The sequence below is a fragment of the Patella vulgata genome, chromosome 2, assembly GCF_932274485.2.
Source record: "Patella vulgata chromosome 2, xgPatVulg1.2, whole genome shotgun sequence".
Lineage (NCBI taxonomy): Eukaryota > Metazoa > Mollusca > Gastropoda > Patellidae > Patella > Patella vulgata.
Genome location: NC_065880.2, coordinates 74,568,346 through 74,584,907, shown reverse-complemented (window position 1 = coordinate 74,584,907; position 16,562 = coordinate 74,568,346). Strand labels below are relative to the sequence as shown.

Here is a 16,562-nt window from a genome sequence, read left to right as displayed (position 1 = left end):
AAGATCACCTTAAAAAGGATGAAAATGCTGCAAATGTTATGTTTCAATAATGCACTTTTAACGAATTAGGCAGTTTTGGTAACATTCCTAGGTTGATCCCAATAAATAGGCATAAATTTAACAAGTTCATCTTGTAGTTCCTTTATTTGATCATATAGCTGTCTTGTAGTTAATTGTTGTTCTAACATCATAACACTGGCTGTTCCTGCAGCCTCCCCTGTAAGAAACTCTGTAGGATGCATTCTAGATGGTGCATTACCAGCTTCTGTCTGTGCCATTGACTTACCAGCAACTAACAGATTATCAAAATCTTGATTGGTTAGAGCACGGAATGGTATGTGAAAGGGCAGGATACTCTTGTCATCTGTATATCTCGGCCATTTGCATTTCTTCATTTTATGTATATCTGACATATATGAACCAATGGCAATGCTGTCGTGAAATTTGATTGAGAAATTTATTCCTGATTTAAGATCATTGTTGTAGACTGCTGGTGTCAACTGGTCTTTTTTTGTGAACAAAAAGCCATCTAAACCTATACTTCTTCTGGAGTCTCTTAGGTAAGGTACTTTTGACAGTCCGGTGGTAGTTCCAATTATATCAGATAATCCTAAATACATGTGTGACTGTAGCTCCTCAGATAGATTGCCTTTATAGAAATTATACCAGCCCCATCCACGATCCTCAACTGCTCTTAATGATGTCAGATTGATACCGCCTTGCCAGTCATTAAGCTGTTTTGTTGTTTCGGTCTTATTGAGGTAGATATATCCATCACATAAGTCATTGCCATTTCCCCAATTCTGTTGAGAAATTTCGCCTAAGTGAAGTTCATCCTGTTCTCCAATATTTAAACCAACAGCCCTTCTATAAGCCCAAATTCTACCCCAAGATTCACCAGTGAAACTGTAACTTCCTCCTGGATTGGGAACATCTTGTTTTGGAGCTGTTGTATTATATGCTATCATGAAGAATGGGAAGGTTATACATTGTCCACAGTTTTCTATTGTTGTGTTGGACTCTTCTTCTGGTGACTCAACACCAATTCTGTAAGAAGCTTCAGAAAGTGCCAAAACATCTCCATATTCAGTGGCTTCAATAACTATTGGATACTGTCGGGGAAACTTTGGAATAAAGTTAATGATTTCTTTTGAGTAATATTCAGATTCATCTGTTGAATACCAATCTGGAAGTTCATCTGATAGACGTCTTGTCCAGGGATGGAATGGAGGATTTATTGTCCTCTGTATGGCTTCCACGCTGATGATCATTCTCTCTAATTTATCAACACTCTTGATCACAGTGTTGTAGAATATTTTTAGATTAGGTAATGCTGTGACTGTGTTGTGGATCCATCCTTCAACAAGATGACGTGGTAAATAACATTTGATACTAACCCAGCATCTTCCTGGATTTTCTCCTCCACCAAGACTGTCCATCATCTCTGCAAATGCTGCTGACTGAAATTCTGCCTTTTTGTTGTAATTTCCAAAATCTATAGCACTTACACCCGAAGATGTCATCTGACCTCCCAGCCAATCAGTTGGTTCTGTTAGACACACTATGACTTCTGGGTTCCGTCGTGCTGAAGCAATGGCAGCACCAAGAGAAGCTGTACTTCCTCCTGCAATGATAACATCACAATCTACTTGAGTTAAGTTTATCCTGATATTTGGCTCTTGATGCATCTGATAAACTTGCTGCTTCTGAAATGATGAATCCGGTAATTTAGATCCATATATTGTTGATGCCAATAGCACAATATTAAAGACATTATTAAGCTTCCTCTCCATACTGACTTCAATTTTGCATTTACCAGTATCTTGCCTCCTTTGTCTATCTGTAAATTATCTATTGACTATCTGTTGATTAAATGCCCTATTGGACTGAATACTAAGATAGAGGCAAATTGTAAATATATCATCAAGAAATGAGATTAAATTTAAAAAAAAAACAATAGAAAAAGAGTCAAGGTCTTGCTTTTAAAAAATACAATATTCAATGTCATTAAAATTAAGAGTCTTGGTTTATTTGAAGGAATATTGGTCAATACCAGTAATTGTATAATGTTCATGTATTTGACAATAAATAATAGCAGTAAGCCTTGCCAACAATCTGATCTTAAATTAAAACAAAAAATTTTAATATTTTCCTATTGAAGCTACCCCATTATTCTTCAGTTTTTTAATGATAAATCATCTTTTTACCTATCATAGATCATCAATTTCCTCATTTCTTACAACAGGATTTTTCAAGGAACTTATGCCCCATCATTTGGACACCAAACAATAGAAATGACATTTACCATATGTTAGTCTCAAAATGATTCAAGTTCTCCATTACTTTCATTTTAGATATGACAGATCAATAAATTACAACACATACTAATTTATTTGGGCTATGTCTAAGGTTTTCAAGCAAGAACATAATTACTGTTCTTCAATAAGTGTGTATTATAATTTTCTGTTCTATGAGTTACTAAATGTGTCTAAAGGATTATATGAAAGATCAATATCCATGGTAAAGGTTTGCAATAATTATTGTTCTTTCTCTAATCAGTAGTTTATATATTGTGCTGTAGTCTTTATAATTTTACTGGAGTAAGGTGACTGAATGGTTAAAGTGTGCGCTTTAGATCATAAGGTGTCTGTCATTGAGTCAAGTGGCATGAGTGTGCGCTTAGATCATAAGGTGTCTGTCATTGAATCAAGTGGCATGAGTGTGCGCTTAGATCATAAGGTGTCTGTCATTGAGTCAAGTGGCATGAGTGTGCGCTTAGATCACAAGGTGTCTGTCATTGAGTCAAGTGGCATGAGTGTGTGCCTTAGATCATAAGGTGTCTGTCATTGAATCAAGTGGCATGAGTGTGCGCTTAGATCATAAGTTGTCTGTCATTGAGTCAAGTGGCATGAGTGTGCGCTTAGATCATAAGGTGTCTGTCATTGAGTCAAGTGGCATGAGTGTGCGCTTAGATCATAAGGTGTCTGTCATTGAGTCAAGTGGCATGAGTGTGTGCCTTAGATCCTAAGGTGTCTGTTATTGAGTCAAGTGGCATGGTTTTGACTACCATCTTATATGTAGGGTCCAAGTCCAACCTCGTGATTTTCTCAGGCTCCTCTGGTTTCCTTCAACTGTTAAAGACACCAACATGCAAGCGATATATTGAAATAAAATTGAACCATATGTTAGTCCCGAAATGACCTGGTTTGTGTCAGTTGATATTAAACTTCATATATATATTTGGATCAGTGACACATGGACAAAGAGTAGCTATATCACAGGATCTACAGGATCAGTTTATGAGGGACTTGTTTCAAATGTGTTGATGTTTTTTAAATGTCAGATGATAAGATAAGAGCATAGTAACAGAGAGAAACTAACTATACATGTTTCTAGATCTTTATGTAATAAAACTGCCTGATCAGCAAATTTTATAATCTGTATAATGTTAGCTGTATACAAGAGACCTACTTCATTGAAATATGATAAGCTTATTATTATATAGTGTTTGTTTATAAACTTCTGGGATAAATAATTAACTGGATAATTAACATTCATTTTATTTTTATATGCTGAAAAAAAAAAACACACATTAATTGCATTTGTGAAAAAAAATGATAAACTTGACCAGACCTATTAATGAGAGAGTTTAATATCCACTTGATATAGGGGGGTTGGAAGGCCGAATGGTTAGTGTGTGCGCGTTGTATCCTAAGGTATGTCATTGAGTCAACGGGCGTGGTTTCGATTCCCCGTTTGTACATAAGTAGGGTCGCCTGTCCAACCTCATGGGTTCTCTGGGTCCTCCGGTTTCCACCCACTACTAAAGAGCCCTATGCACAAGCGAATTATTGAAATAAAATTGAACCATATGTTAGTCCCGAAATGACCTAGTTTGTCTTGAGTGGACGTTCAACCCCATTTCTCTCTCTCCCCCACTTAATATAAACTATGTCATTTTAGGACTAACATATGATACAGTTTTAATTCAATATTTCGTTTGCGTGTAGGAATCTAGCACTGGGGGGGGGGGGGGGGGGAACTGGATGACTCTGAGAAAACCCATGAGCTTAGACAGGTGACCCTAGTCCTTGTCACCTTCCAGTGTGGGATCGAAACCTCGCCACTTTACTCAATATGACATACCTTGTGATCTAAAGGCCACCCAACACACCAGCACCCACCTCACTAGTGTTGAGTTTTAGATGTCAATCATTGTGGAAAACTAGTGATTCATGAGATAATAGTGACACTAGTGTAAGGCTGTATTAAAGTCTCCAACTCAATATCATCAAAATTCTTCGACACTCGAAACACGAATTTTTTGTCAATTTAAATCAACATTGATGTTGTGATCTCACCGGGAAATGATGGGCTTCTGACATCCAATATTTAAGACAAAATAAACAGTTTACCATTGGTACACGAATCAGGTACCATAATGCGTTTCAGCACCATTTGTAACAAGGGACTCGAAGAACGAGGCTAGAGGTATTCGACAAGTCATGTCAAACAGTGACGTCATATTCTTTTCTGGAGAGCATGCCCAATAAATATTATCGGTGTAGACGGCAATAACTAGACGCTAGAGACTGCCGTTCGGTTGAGACTTCTGGTGTATTTCGCCGAATGTAACTGATTTGAAATTAGAGTAAAAACGGTAACGATTGAATGTAAATCAGTTTATATACATTCATATTACATTATTATATGCGTTGCGACCCATTTGTGTCAATTTCTAGGTCCCAAATATTAGGGATTTAGATCCTTTAACATAGAGCTAGAAATGGAATAAAACCGGATGTAACATCCTACTTTTCTGCACCGACTGGGCTAAAGAAGGCGGGTTGTAGAGCTAGAAATCAGATAAATTGGGTTTAAGTTATACTTTTTTGCACTGAGTGGGCTAAGGAAGGAAGGTTGTAAAGCTGGAAATTAAATAGATAGGATTTTAAATCATACTTTTCTGCACAGACTGGGCTAATGAAGACAGGTTGTAGAGCTGGAAATTATATAACATGAGTTTTAAGTCCAACTTTTCTGCACAGACTGGGCTTAACGAAGGCAGGTTGTAGGGCTAGAAATCAGATAAAATGGGGTTCAAGTCCAACTTTTCTGCACAGACCCAACAGACCCAATGGACTGGGCTAATAAAGACATCTTGTATAGCTAGGAATAACCTCAGAGGTTCATATAAACAATATATTATAATACAAACCATTAGGGTTCCTCTATATATAGTATGTTAATGAAAGATATGTGTTGAAGAAACATGTAATCGTGATGTAATACTAACGTAATAATTACATAATAAGTACAACATGTTACGTTATTGTTCTTATGTCAAGAAGAGCAATCACGCTTGTATGTCTAACATTTTGTTTTCTCCAACAAAACAATGTTTTTTTCTCCCGTCTGCTTTGATCTAAACAAACGTGTGTAGACCAGAACTGACGGAAAACTTCATTCTTTCCCTCCAATGACTTGTCAGGAATCTGAAATGTTTGGGAACTACCCTTGATTCGCAATGACGTCGAGAATTCCCCGGCGCAACTGAATTCTTGGTCGCTTTTGATCCTTATTTCGAACAGGCGTGTATTATTGTAGTTTGTGTGTTCACTTAACAAAGTGTAGGACAACGACAACGTTAGACCAACGTTATAAAAACCTCCCTTGTACCACATGTGTTGGCATAGAAACTCTTGATAATATTTCCTTCAATAGTTAAACTATTTAATTTATTGACAAAAATACATTCATATAATTACTAGAAAACTAAACAATGCCAGATTTCAAATATAAAAAATCTTTACATTTTATTATCGGATTCTGATTTTAAACAAACTTTTTTTTTTATTATAAATTTAAAGCTACTGAATGTCATTTGAGGGTTCTTGAATCCCTTGTAAATTACAGTATTACCAAAGGAATATCAGTCTAAAAATGGCTCAATTTCGTATTTACAAAGATATTGGCGATAGAATCAAGACAGCACCATCTATCTTGGGAAAAGTCTTGTATCTGAGATTATCTGCCTGTAAAAGTTTGGTTTTGTTTTCTAGATTTATGTTAATTAATCAACTTGAGTACCAACATTTTAGTGTGAAAAATACTTGCTGGAAAATGAACACTCGTAATAGGCAACTTTAAAAAGACAAACTTTGAAGTAAAAAATGACTTATATTTGGGAACAGTTTACAAATAGAAATTTTGCCAGTTGGTGTTAGAAAGTGTTTTGTCAGTAGTAAAAATCATGTTGCCAAGATGTGAATTATAACATTGTTTGTTTATACTGGAAGTCAACTAGTTGAGTAATAAAGCCAAGTTTTCATGTCAAGAGTTAGACAACATGCTGGTTAGATTTCTACATTGATAGGTTAAACAGGTTCTTCTGGCAGTGGTTTATGAACTATTTAATTATAATCACATTTATTATATAATACTGTGTGGTATTAAACCACCTAGGATCCAAACCACCGTAATTAGGTGCTAGTTTTCTTTGATAATAGAAATTTTGGACACATGTTTTGATAAAATTGTCCTTGGGCATTGCAACTATGGGATCTTTCTTGGTAATTTTGTGTTTATTGTGTATTTTTGTCATTTCGGACAGCACCTAAAACCTGGTTTCTTTCTTTTTGGTTGTTGTCGTGCTTCACTTCTTGTTAGTTATTCTAGAATGGACAGAGGGGAGAACCAAGATGTGATACTAATACTATTCAAATTTTTCCTTGATTTATTGTCTTCCAAATTTTGATTGCTTTTTATAGAATTATTTTATCTGTTTACATTTTGATTTTTATACACCCACATTGAAATATGGTTGAATATTGTTGTCACTCAAGTTCATCAGTCTAATGTCCATAATTGATAAATTTGAAAAATCTTGTGGATGCTCTATGGAAAAAAGTTGTCATCCAATTGACTTGAATTTAATAGCGTGTTTATTAAATGAAAAAGCTGATAATTACTTTTGGAGTTATTGGCTATTGGCCCATGAGAACTTTCTGACCCTCTCGCTAGTGGCTTAAAGGGCAGGGCGTATGGCTCTATTTTTTGGAACCTTGAAATAGACAAAAATGGTTCTAAAAGCACAATTAATCTAATATGAATGTATGTAAAGTGATTTATTTTCAATTTTTAAAAAAGATATTGTAATTTTTGATCAATTATGTTGGGTGAAATATGTGAACAGTTCAAATTGAGCAGCAGTCGTTTATGCCTGCTTCGTGCATTCTACATGTTTTTTAAATTATTATTTTGTCGTTTGTGAATCAGCCTTTACTAATTACTTCCACATTGTGTTGTAGGTATGTTTTTATTTGTTCATTACAAAATGGCACCTGAAACCATAGGGTACACGACTTGTGTACTGATTATAAAATGTTAATTGCATCTTAAATATTGGATATTAGGATCCTATAGTTTCACGGCAAGATAACAACATCAATATTGATTGAAATTGATCAATATTGAATTTTAATTTGTGTTTTTAATTTCAAATATTATGGAAAATATTGAGTTAGAGACTTAGCTCCTTTAAATTATTAGCATATCAGATAATTACTTCATGAGTTGCTACTCCAGATCAGATGTTAGTGTCTTTTAAATGCCCCTCAATACCTACAAAATAATAATTAATGGCTCAGACTACTTAGCTGCCATGGGCATATGTTTCATTGCCTGACAACTTATCTTTATAGTAACTCTTCTGGATTTGTTGAACACGGACAACTTTGCTGCAGGGGATCGTAATAGTGGGCATAACAATCCCACATCAATATTTCTTTTAAATTACTACTTCTATTATCGATTGAGTGACGTCTTGCTAATTTTAACAGACATTACATAATTTTATGTTATCAACTGTTAATTATTAAATTTTGTTACCTTTAGTGTGTATTGAAATTAATTTTACTGTAAATTTAATAAATTAACTTTTTTTCCATGCTTTAATGAATTGTTTTACAAAAAAAACACAAATTAATTGTGTTACAACACAAATCTTAATTAATTGTTTTACAGCACAAACCTTGATTTATTGTTTCGCAACACAACCCTTAATTGATGTGTTTATAACAATGTAACCTTAATTAAATGTGTTTTACAACCCAAACCTTAATTAATTGTTTTACAACACAAATCATAATTTAATTGATTAGTTTACAATGCAAACCTTAATTATTTTGCAAAAAGTTGAATTTGCAACACAAACCATAATTATTTATTTTTCAACAATGCAACCCTTAATTAATTGTTTTACAACACCATAATCCTTAGAGTTTTACAGAACTACACCTATCTGAAAGGGATGTTGTTTAGCAGTATGTGAAATAATACTTTTTATCTTTTTTAATCTAAATATTCTACATTTTTCCATTTTCAGACGTTGTCAACCATGATTTGAAGTCTACGCTTCGTGTTCTATACAATATATTTACAAAATACAAAGGAGTAGTTCCAGTGTCTGTATCTGCCTAAGATACTCAAGATTCATGGATCATATAAAAATAGCCCAGCATTATACATGGAGGACATTGCATATTTAATATTGTTCTATGAATATGAAATATATAATATATATTGTAAACAGCTATTTATTGGTTTGAATATCTGTATAGGAGACAGAAGAGAAAGAAATCTCATGAACTTTTAAACACAGGAATTAATTCTTTAGTATTTCACGGGTAGTATTTCAGTTGTCAGACGATGCATTTGCTAATTATATACTTTAGAGAATGTTTTCAATCCTGTGCCTTGACAATAATTAATCTAAATGATAAGATGCAAGGTTTGTTTAAATTTTCTCTGAAAGATGGTAAAATATTGGCATTTTTATTTTGGACAAATTGATGCCACAGTGCCCTGTATATATTATTTTTCTTAATGGTGCTATTATTTATTTTGTTTTATTAGATTTTTTTCTTGTTGCAAATCTTTGTAATTGAAAATATACATTTTCATTTCATTACCAATTTGAATGTCTGTTCTTCAGAAACACTTGTGTCTTGTGTCAAAACCATTTACTTCCAAATTTGAAACAAAATATTATTAATGCAACACTGGTGGCTATTTATTAAGTTTTAAGAGAGAAAAGTGGGGTTTTTAAAGTTTGGTTGACACAAACTAGCTCATTAGCAGTGGGAGGACCCGGGAAAACCCACGAGGTTGTCACGTACAAGTGGCGAATCGAAACCACACCATTCGACTCAATGACAGACCTTCTGATCCCGTGCACAGGCGTTAAAACCATTCAGCCACGCGACCCCCGCAAGTCCTAAAGAACTAAACATTCAATTGGTTTGGCCTATGTTTTAGATGTGTGTATTTACAGTTTAATTCATAAGTCCACCTGGTCAAAAATTCTGCCATGTTATTTTTTAGAAAAAAGCATTGTACATCACAAATCGAACTTTCAAATCGAATTGACATTTTTGATTTGTTATTTAAATTATTTCAAAATTTATTTTTAAAAGAAATATTGTATCAAATTGAGTAGTCATTTTTGAGTTGTTAATTAAATTATTTCAAAGTTTATATATGAAAGAAGTATTGTGTTCTACTGTGGGATACACAATAATACTCTTTATGTATACAATATGTATAAAATTTATTATTAATTATTCATTATTATCTCTATAAAACCATAGTAACCATTGTCATCTTGTACATTTCAATTAATAGTATAGAAATTATGCATGGTTTGTTTTGATTAAATAAACAAGTAGAATAGAAAGTAGATGAAAATTATGGTAAAAATTGAGTATGTAGATATTTATTTATTTCATAAGAGGATAATTTAACACTGTGTCACAGATTAAGAGACCGTCTCGTAAAATTTCAACACTTGCATCCAAACAAATATACCTTGCGGAATTGGGTGGGTGATTTGAACGACGCCACGGATAGAATATGATAAATTAAATGTCAGTTATTTTTTAATCATGAACGGAAATATGTCAGTATTTTCTTACTCTGTTGACATGAATGGGCAGGTATCAAGATTTAGTGTTGAAATTTTACAACAGTCCCTAAACCATCATGAACATTTGATACTGTTTGTAAAGTATTCATAGTGAAACGGTTAGATTTATTGATTGCTATGGATAGAATGTTATTCCTTATATAACATGGTGCATTATCATAGGTGTGTCAGGTGTATAGACAGGGAGGGGTATAGCCCTATCAAATGTGTTCTAAGATGTTTTTGGGGGGGCAAAATAGACACAAATAAGCTATTTACAGATCATAACCAGGCAAATCAGAGACATCCAGTCAATCGTTTTACAGCACCTGTGACATATTAAGAGTCCTGCACACATAGATGTTGATTAAATCTACACGATTGTTTTGTAAACTGGAATTGTTACTGTATATTATATATAACTCAAATCAGTTATTTCTATTATGAGCCAATCTTCACTTGGCTGAAATATGACTTTATATAAGTCTTTGGTATTACTTGCACAATTTCAACTGAACTGCTCCCTCCTTACAAGAAATTGTAGAAAAACGTTCAGCCAAAATGTAGCTAAGATCAAAGCATAGATAATACTATGCTTTGGGTTTTCAAGAAAGATAATTGTGTATTGATATAAAATTATAATATATTCATTAATGTCTGATTAGATGTTAGAGAGTTATTGATTAATAATAAATACATTGAGCCAAAATGTAGCTAGAGTCAAAGCATAGCTCATATTGTTCTTTGGGTTTTCATGAAAGATAATTATGAATCTTGATATAAAATTAGATATTAGAGAGTCACTGGTTATTAATAGTTATGTTTTTATGTAGTTATTTATATATGCTTTTGTATCATCTATATTATTAATACAATTTTTATATAATTTTTGTTATATGGTTGTTGACTTTTTTTCTCATTTTCAAGAGTCTCAAAAGATAGAAAGAAAGTTCCCCAAGATTCAGTATAGAACAAGATTAAGTTGGATCCATTACCCACTTTTCTATCCAGCTATCCACTGAACATGTTAGTCCCAACATTACCGAGTTTGTGTCATGTGGAGTTAAACACTATTTGTCTGTCCCTCTTGATTTTCCGGCGTGGTTCCCCTTGTCAGCGATGCAGGATGGGAGGGCCTTACAAGAACAGCTGTCTAGTCATTCAGATGGGGCGAAAAACCGAGGTAACGTGTACACATTGGCGTGCACGTTAAAGATCTCTTGGCAGTTGGAAATAGATATAAGAGTAGGCCCTAGCGCCGCTGCCCGGGCAAAATTTCTTTCATAGCACACCGTATGGCATATGCCCGTCTTCATTAGCCCAGGTTAGGAGCAGAACAGTAGGACGTTAAACCCTATTTCATTTAATTTCTCTCCCTCTTGGTTTAAATTGTATAGAAATAATATATATTTGTATGCAGTAAATGAAATGGAGTTTAACCTCCTTCTTTTCTGCACTGACTGGACTAATGAAGACTGAGTATGCAGTTAAAGTTTATCTTTAAGACCTGACTTGCAGTCTATGGCTCCAATGAGATAACTTTATCTGCAATATTCACCCATATAACATGCACTGCTAAAACAATAAACAAAGTTATAGGGGATTTTATTTATTATAGCCAAGTAACTGCCAAGAGATCCAAAACCTAGGATTAATATCTGAACCCTGACCCCAGGCTGTGCGAATATCATTTATTTACTGAGAGATTAAGTTGTGTGTATCTTGTCCTTGATAAAACAATAAGCAAACAATCAATCCTCACTATTACTATGAAATAATATTTACATTAACCAAAATAGGTTCACTTTCTCATAAAGCTAAACCATTGCAACACTACCAGCAACAAAACGCAGGAGGAGAAAGGAACAGCAACTTTTCGGTTTTACAAAACAATTTGTTTTTGTTACCTGTGTGTGGAAATGATTTATTTGAACTTTAAATTGAAGGAAGGTCGACTAGGGAGACTCTATTGCATCCTCAAGGCAGAAAAATGCTTTAAATGCAGTCCATCCTTTTGTAGATGGATGCCTGCGCCGAGGATCAAAGCCTTAAACCCACAATAAATATTTGCTGATCGATAGGACAGGTAACATTGGTGTGTCCATCTCCTCTGGGTCTCGAATACGGTACAAGGCTTTATTATACCAAAACCGTTTCGATCGTGCACAAGTCTGTGTTAGTATGTGTGTTCAGACGCTAGTGTTTCCAGTCATCGATCTCTAACCTGTCCGGCATTTTTGACAACTCAGTGACGGAAATCTTTTGTTGTCCAGGGTAAACAAAACTGCTGATACAAGTCTTTTGGTCACGCCGTGTTCATAAGTCGCCCGGGAAACCCGGCACGCGGGAAAACCCGCCATATGAAGCCATAGTTGACGTGAAGTGCACTAAGCCACACAAGAAATGATAGAGAACGTGCCTAAATTCGAACTTCTTAGAATAGCTTTTTGATTCAAGGGTGTTGGATTATACAATCTATTATTTTACTGATTAGCCGTACGTGTGTCAGTCATGCCTTCAAGTAGTTTGACATCTAAACGCCTCAAGGTCAAATCGTTTAAATGGATGACCATCTCTAACTAATAAATCAAATACGTCACAAAACATTTAATTAAGATGGAAAATCTGGACATAATGCGAAACTTCAAAAGATACATCATGAAGAGGTTTGCATTGTGGTATTTAATTTTATTTTTTTAAAAAAAAAAACAACTGTTAAATTCTTTTCTGCATCCAACACCATGCGCAATTGAATCACCTTCTGGGATTTGAAATACTCGTAAAATTGAACCATAAGACGTCGCCCCCCCCCCCACTCTCTCTCTCTCTCTCTCTCTCTCTCTCTCTCGCTTTAAAACTAAAAGGAGATACCAAAAAGCCTCGAGATCCATGTTTGAAACTGTCTTTTTTATCATCATCCACCTCAAAATAATCTACCGTTGCATTGAATTTGATTAATTCCCCACACAACATAAACATACAAACTAAGGATTTTCTCAGTCGTATCCAAATTACTATTTGGAAGTTTCAGAAAAATTACCTGGTGACATTGAGAATGATTTATAACCGGAAAGGGTCGCCATTTTGTGAACTTGAAAAATTGACATATAACTTTAAGTTATCTTTAATAATGTATAAGCAACAACTGTACTCAATCATATAAATCAGGTGCCAAAGATGTTCGATTCTTTGTTCATATACAGGTACATGTACTACATTGACACACGGCTAAATCTATTTCTTAAGGCCAGTTCAATTTTTCGTCAAGGTCGCTAAGATATAAATAAGGTTAGGGCACGTGATTGTTAGCGAGATTGTAGGTTAGGGCTAGGTTAAGCGTCAGGGCTAGGTCCAGGGTAAGGGTTAGGGTTGGGATTAGCGCTAGCCCTGTTTACACCTAGTGACCTTTTACCTAACTTGAAGTTGGCCTTTTCAAATAGATCTAACCATATACATTGACACACCTGGGATGGCTAAATCTTTTTGTCAAGGCCAGCTCAATTTTCGTCAAGGTCTCTGCGATGTAAATAAGGTTAGGGCACGTGATTGTTGGCGAGATTGTAGGTTAGGTTTAGGGTAAGCATTAGGGCTAGGTCCAGGGGTGGGGTGAGATTTGCGATTAGGGCTAGCCGTGCTTACATCTCTTGAATTTTGACCAAACTTGAAGTTGGGCCTTTTCAAACAGATCTAACCCACCTGGGATCGACATGGTTATGTAAATATCAAAATAAATAAACGAAACAAAATTGTTATCCAATTTTAATTTAGACATAGATCGCAACTATGATAGAAGCTTCATTTGGTATTTTAGATTGACGGACGAGCAGACACATAATAAGAATAGTTATAGAATTTCAGTTCTGTGTAGGCCTATATTGGCGCCAGTATTAATTAATATTAGAGATATACTGATATTTAATATTAGAAGCATTCCTTTTAATTTCCAACTGCATTTAGATTGATTATATATGGTATTTATAAATCTTCGATTACAGGTATAGGTGTATTCATTGTCTTTTAAGTCGGATAAACTTATTTAATCGCCATAGAAATATAAACACGATTTCATGTTGGATATTTTCTTGAATAGATATAATTAATTACATGTATATTTTTGACTGAGATAATGAAACGTGTGTTAAATCTGCAAAATTAATCAATTTTTGTATTATTTTGATTAAAATAGAGTTCTTTTTAGTTCAACAGTGTTGCATTAAATGAGAAATCTTTTTTGAACACACGGTGAGTTATAAATCGGGCGCCAAATTGTCAGTGTTTGTATTAAACAAATTGCCATGACTATAGTTATAATATTTTTAAATGGCATTTAGTAACTGGGTAGATAAATAAACTATAATACATACTAATAGAAACAGCTTTCCATACGTATGTGTTATAGTTTATGTGTAGTTATAATATTAGGGATTAAAAATATAAAGGTGTTTTAAGGGAGAAATTGTTCACTATGATTATTGATGTTTACTGAAGGAGTTAGCGAATGAGATTCGGTTAAGAACAACCTTGTTTCTTGCGAAGATAAAATCTCAGAGGGCTACCGTGATAATTAAATGATTAGCATTATCACTCATTGATTACGTCAAGTTTCATATTGGCACCCTGCCGATACATTATCCTCCCCAGAGGAAACCCTGGCTTCGTTTAACTCCCTGAGGCCACTATCACCGAATTATGTGGTCGAGTTATTTTTCTATCTTCGACAAGCTGTCCTTTGATCTGGATATTATTCAAAATCGTTGAAATATTTTGACGTCTTCTTCCGTCTTTTTAAACATCAGAAGAGAAATGTTTATGTTGATTACGTCACGGGGCAAACCCCAGTTAGAATTATGTTATCAAACATAAAGGCCAATATCAGTACATTGATGATGAAGACATCGTCTGTTCATCCAGTCAGTTTAAGTTTGCATTTGATTACGTAATTTCTTTCAGTGAACTGTGAAGTTATTTATTAAGCTAATCTACTTACAAAAAGAAGAGGAAAATTAAAATACGCCTATACAGAAACATTAAATTGTTCAATCCGAAGTTGTACACACGTACATACATTTCTATAAAATATTTACAGAGTAGATTGGAAACTTCGGAAGAGAAAACGTATATATTCCATCAAAACCATTATTCTAGTTCTACGGATCTTCTTGTATTATTTTATACTTATCCTAGTTCAGATTGGCAATGTGATTTCACAAATAACGCCACTGCTCTGCAGCAAGAGGCTTACCTGGCTATTGCAAACTTCAAACGGGTTGTTAGGCGAAGTATCAAAATATGAATGGAATGATATATGATTTAAAATCTCGTCAACATAATAAAGAGAGGGGGGGGGGGCAACAGTAGCGTTTCTTCCTAATCTTGTTCGATTACCAACGACCAAGGGTGGACCTGAATTTTTCGCCCACCTTAAAGACTAGACCGCTTTTTTTTGTACTCGTGTATCTATGGTAAATTAAATAAACGTTAATTCTTATGAGTATATTCAAAAAGTAGCCAAAGGATTGTATTAATTCAACTCATTATTGATAATAGAATTAAAATACAATTACAAAATGTACACTTCATGATACAAACATACATACAGCCGGATTAACCAATATGGGGGTCCTGGGGATTTGAGAATGTGGGGCCCCCAACCTAACACAAGTGACCAGAACTTAGGCAGTATTATTTCACACACATGAATGTAACTACATCAAACCTATAATTTGAAGTTCAATGATAAATAAGGGGGGACCTTTATAGTCATATCCGCGAAGGCCGTAACGTTACGACATAGTAATCGACCGCAGTTGATTTTTTGATGGAACCAAAACACGAAATATCGTAAGTAATGTCTATACAGAAATTACACATACACGCCAAATTATCAAATAATTATAGTTTAGGGGCTAAAAGAAAAATCGAAGAATACGAGTCCAGAAATCAACGTTCACCGGCAACAAACTTACTTTGATTCCACCTCCTAGTAGCACATTGCTGCTGAAGAGGACTTTAATGCGTTTTCTCTATACACTTTTACCGCTGAATAACAAGACCCCCCCCCCCCCCAAAAAAAAACCCCACACAAATGCCAGTCGAAAGTACGACGCGGCATCGCCGGATTACACCGAATTCTCGGATGTCAAACGGAACACGAGCCCACAATGGATGGAAGGGGAGGGCCCACCTCTAGCCCACAATGGATGGAAGGGGAGGGCCCACCTCTTCCAATAGCAGATGTAGTCCTCGGTCCCACAATGCTCACATCGTTTTTTTTTCGCAACTGAGATTTTTTTGTGGGGTAGGGGGTCTGATGTCGGAGGGCTGGGCCCCACAATGCCCCGTTGTTAATCCGGCTCTGCATACATGTAGCCTGGAGCGCACTAAGGCTCGGACAGCCGAACGTGGTCCGATGGCGCAGAGGGGTCTGGGGGCCATTGGTACTGACTGGAAAAGAAATGGACATATAATGTTTTCAAAATAAATCATGCACTGAAAATTATAACGGTCTAAATCCGAGGAGAAAAAATATCTGTAAGTGGGGCGGGGGAAAGTAGAATCTATAGCTACTTTTGTTTTTTCGTCATGTCACGCATTCTTC

General features: G+C 35.0%; 1 protein-coding gene across 1 annotated transcript in view; it reads left to right on the top strand.

The window, feature by feature from the left end:
• LOC126812460 (beta-parvin) overlaps positions 1-10,859 on the top strand; it is a 51,260-nt gene extending 40,401 nt beyond the window's left edge. Inside the window, exon 13 of the mRNA XM_050538857.2 lies at positions 8,387-10,859. Within this exon, the coding sequence (XP_050394814.1) occupies positions 8,387-8,481 (95 nt within the window). The 3' untranslated portion in view covers positions 8,482-10,859. The remainder of the gene's footprint in view (positions 1-8,386) is intronic.
• The last annotated feature ends 5,703 nt before the right edge of the window (positions 10,860-16,562 follow it).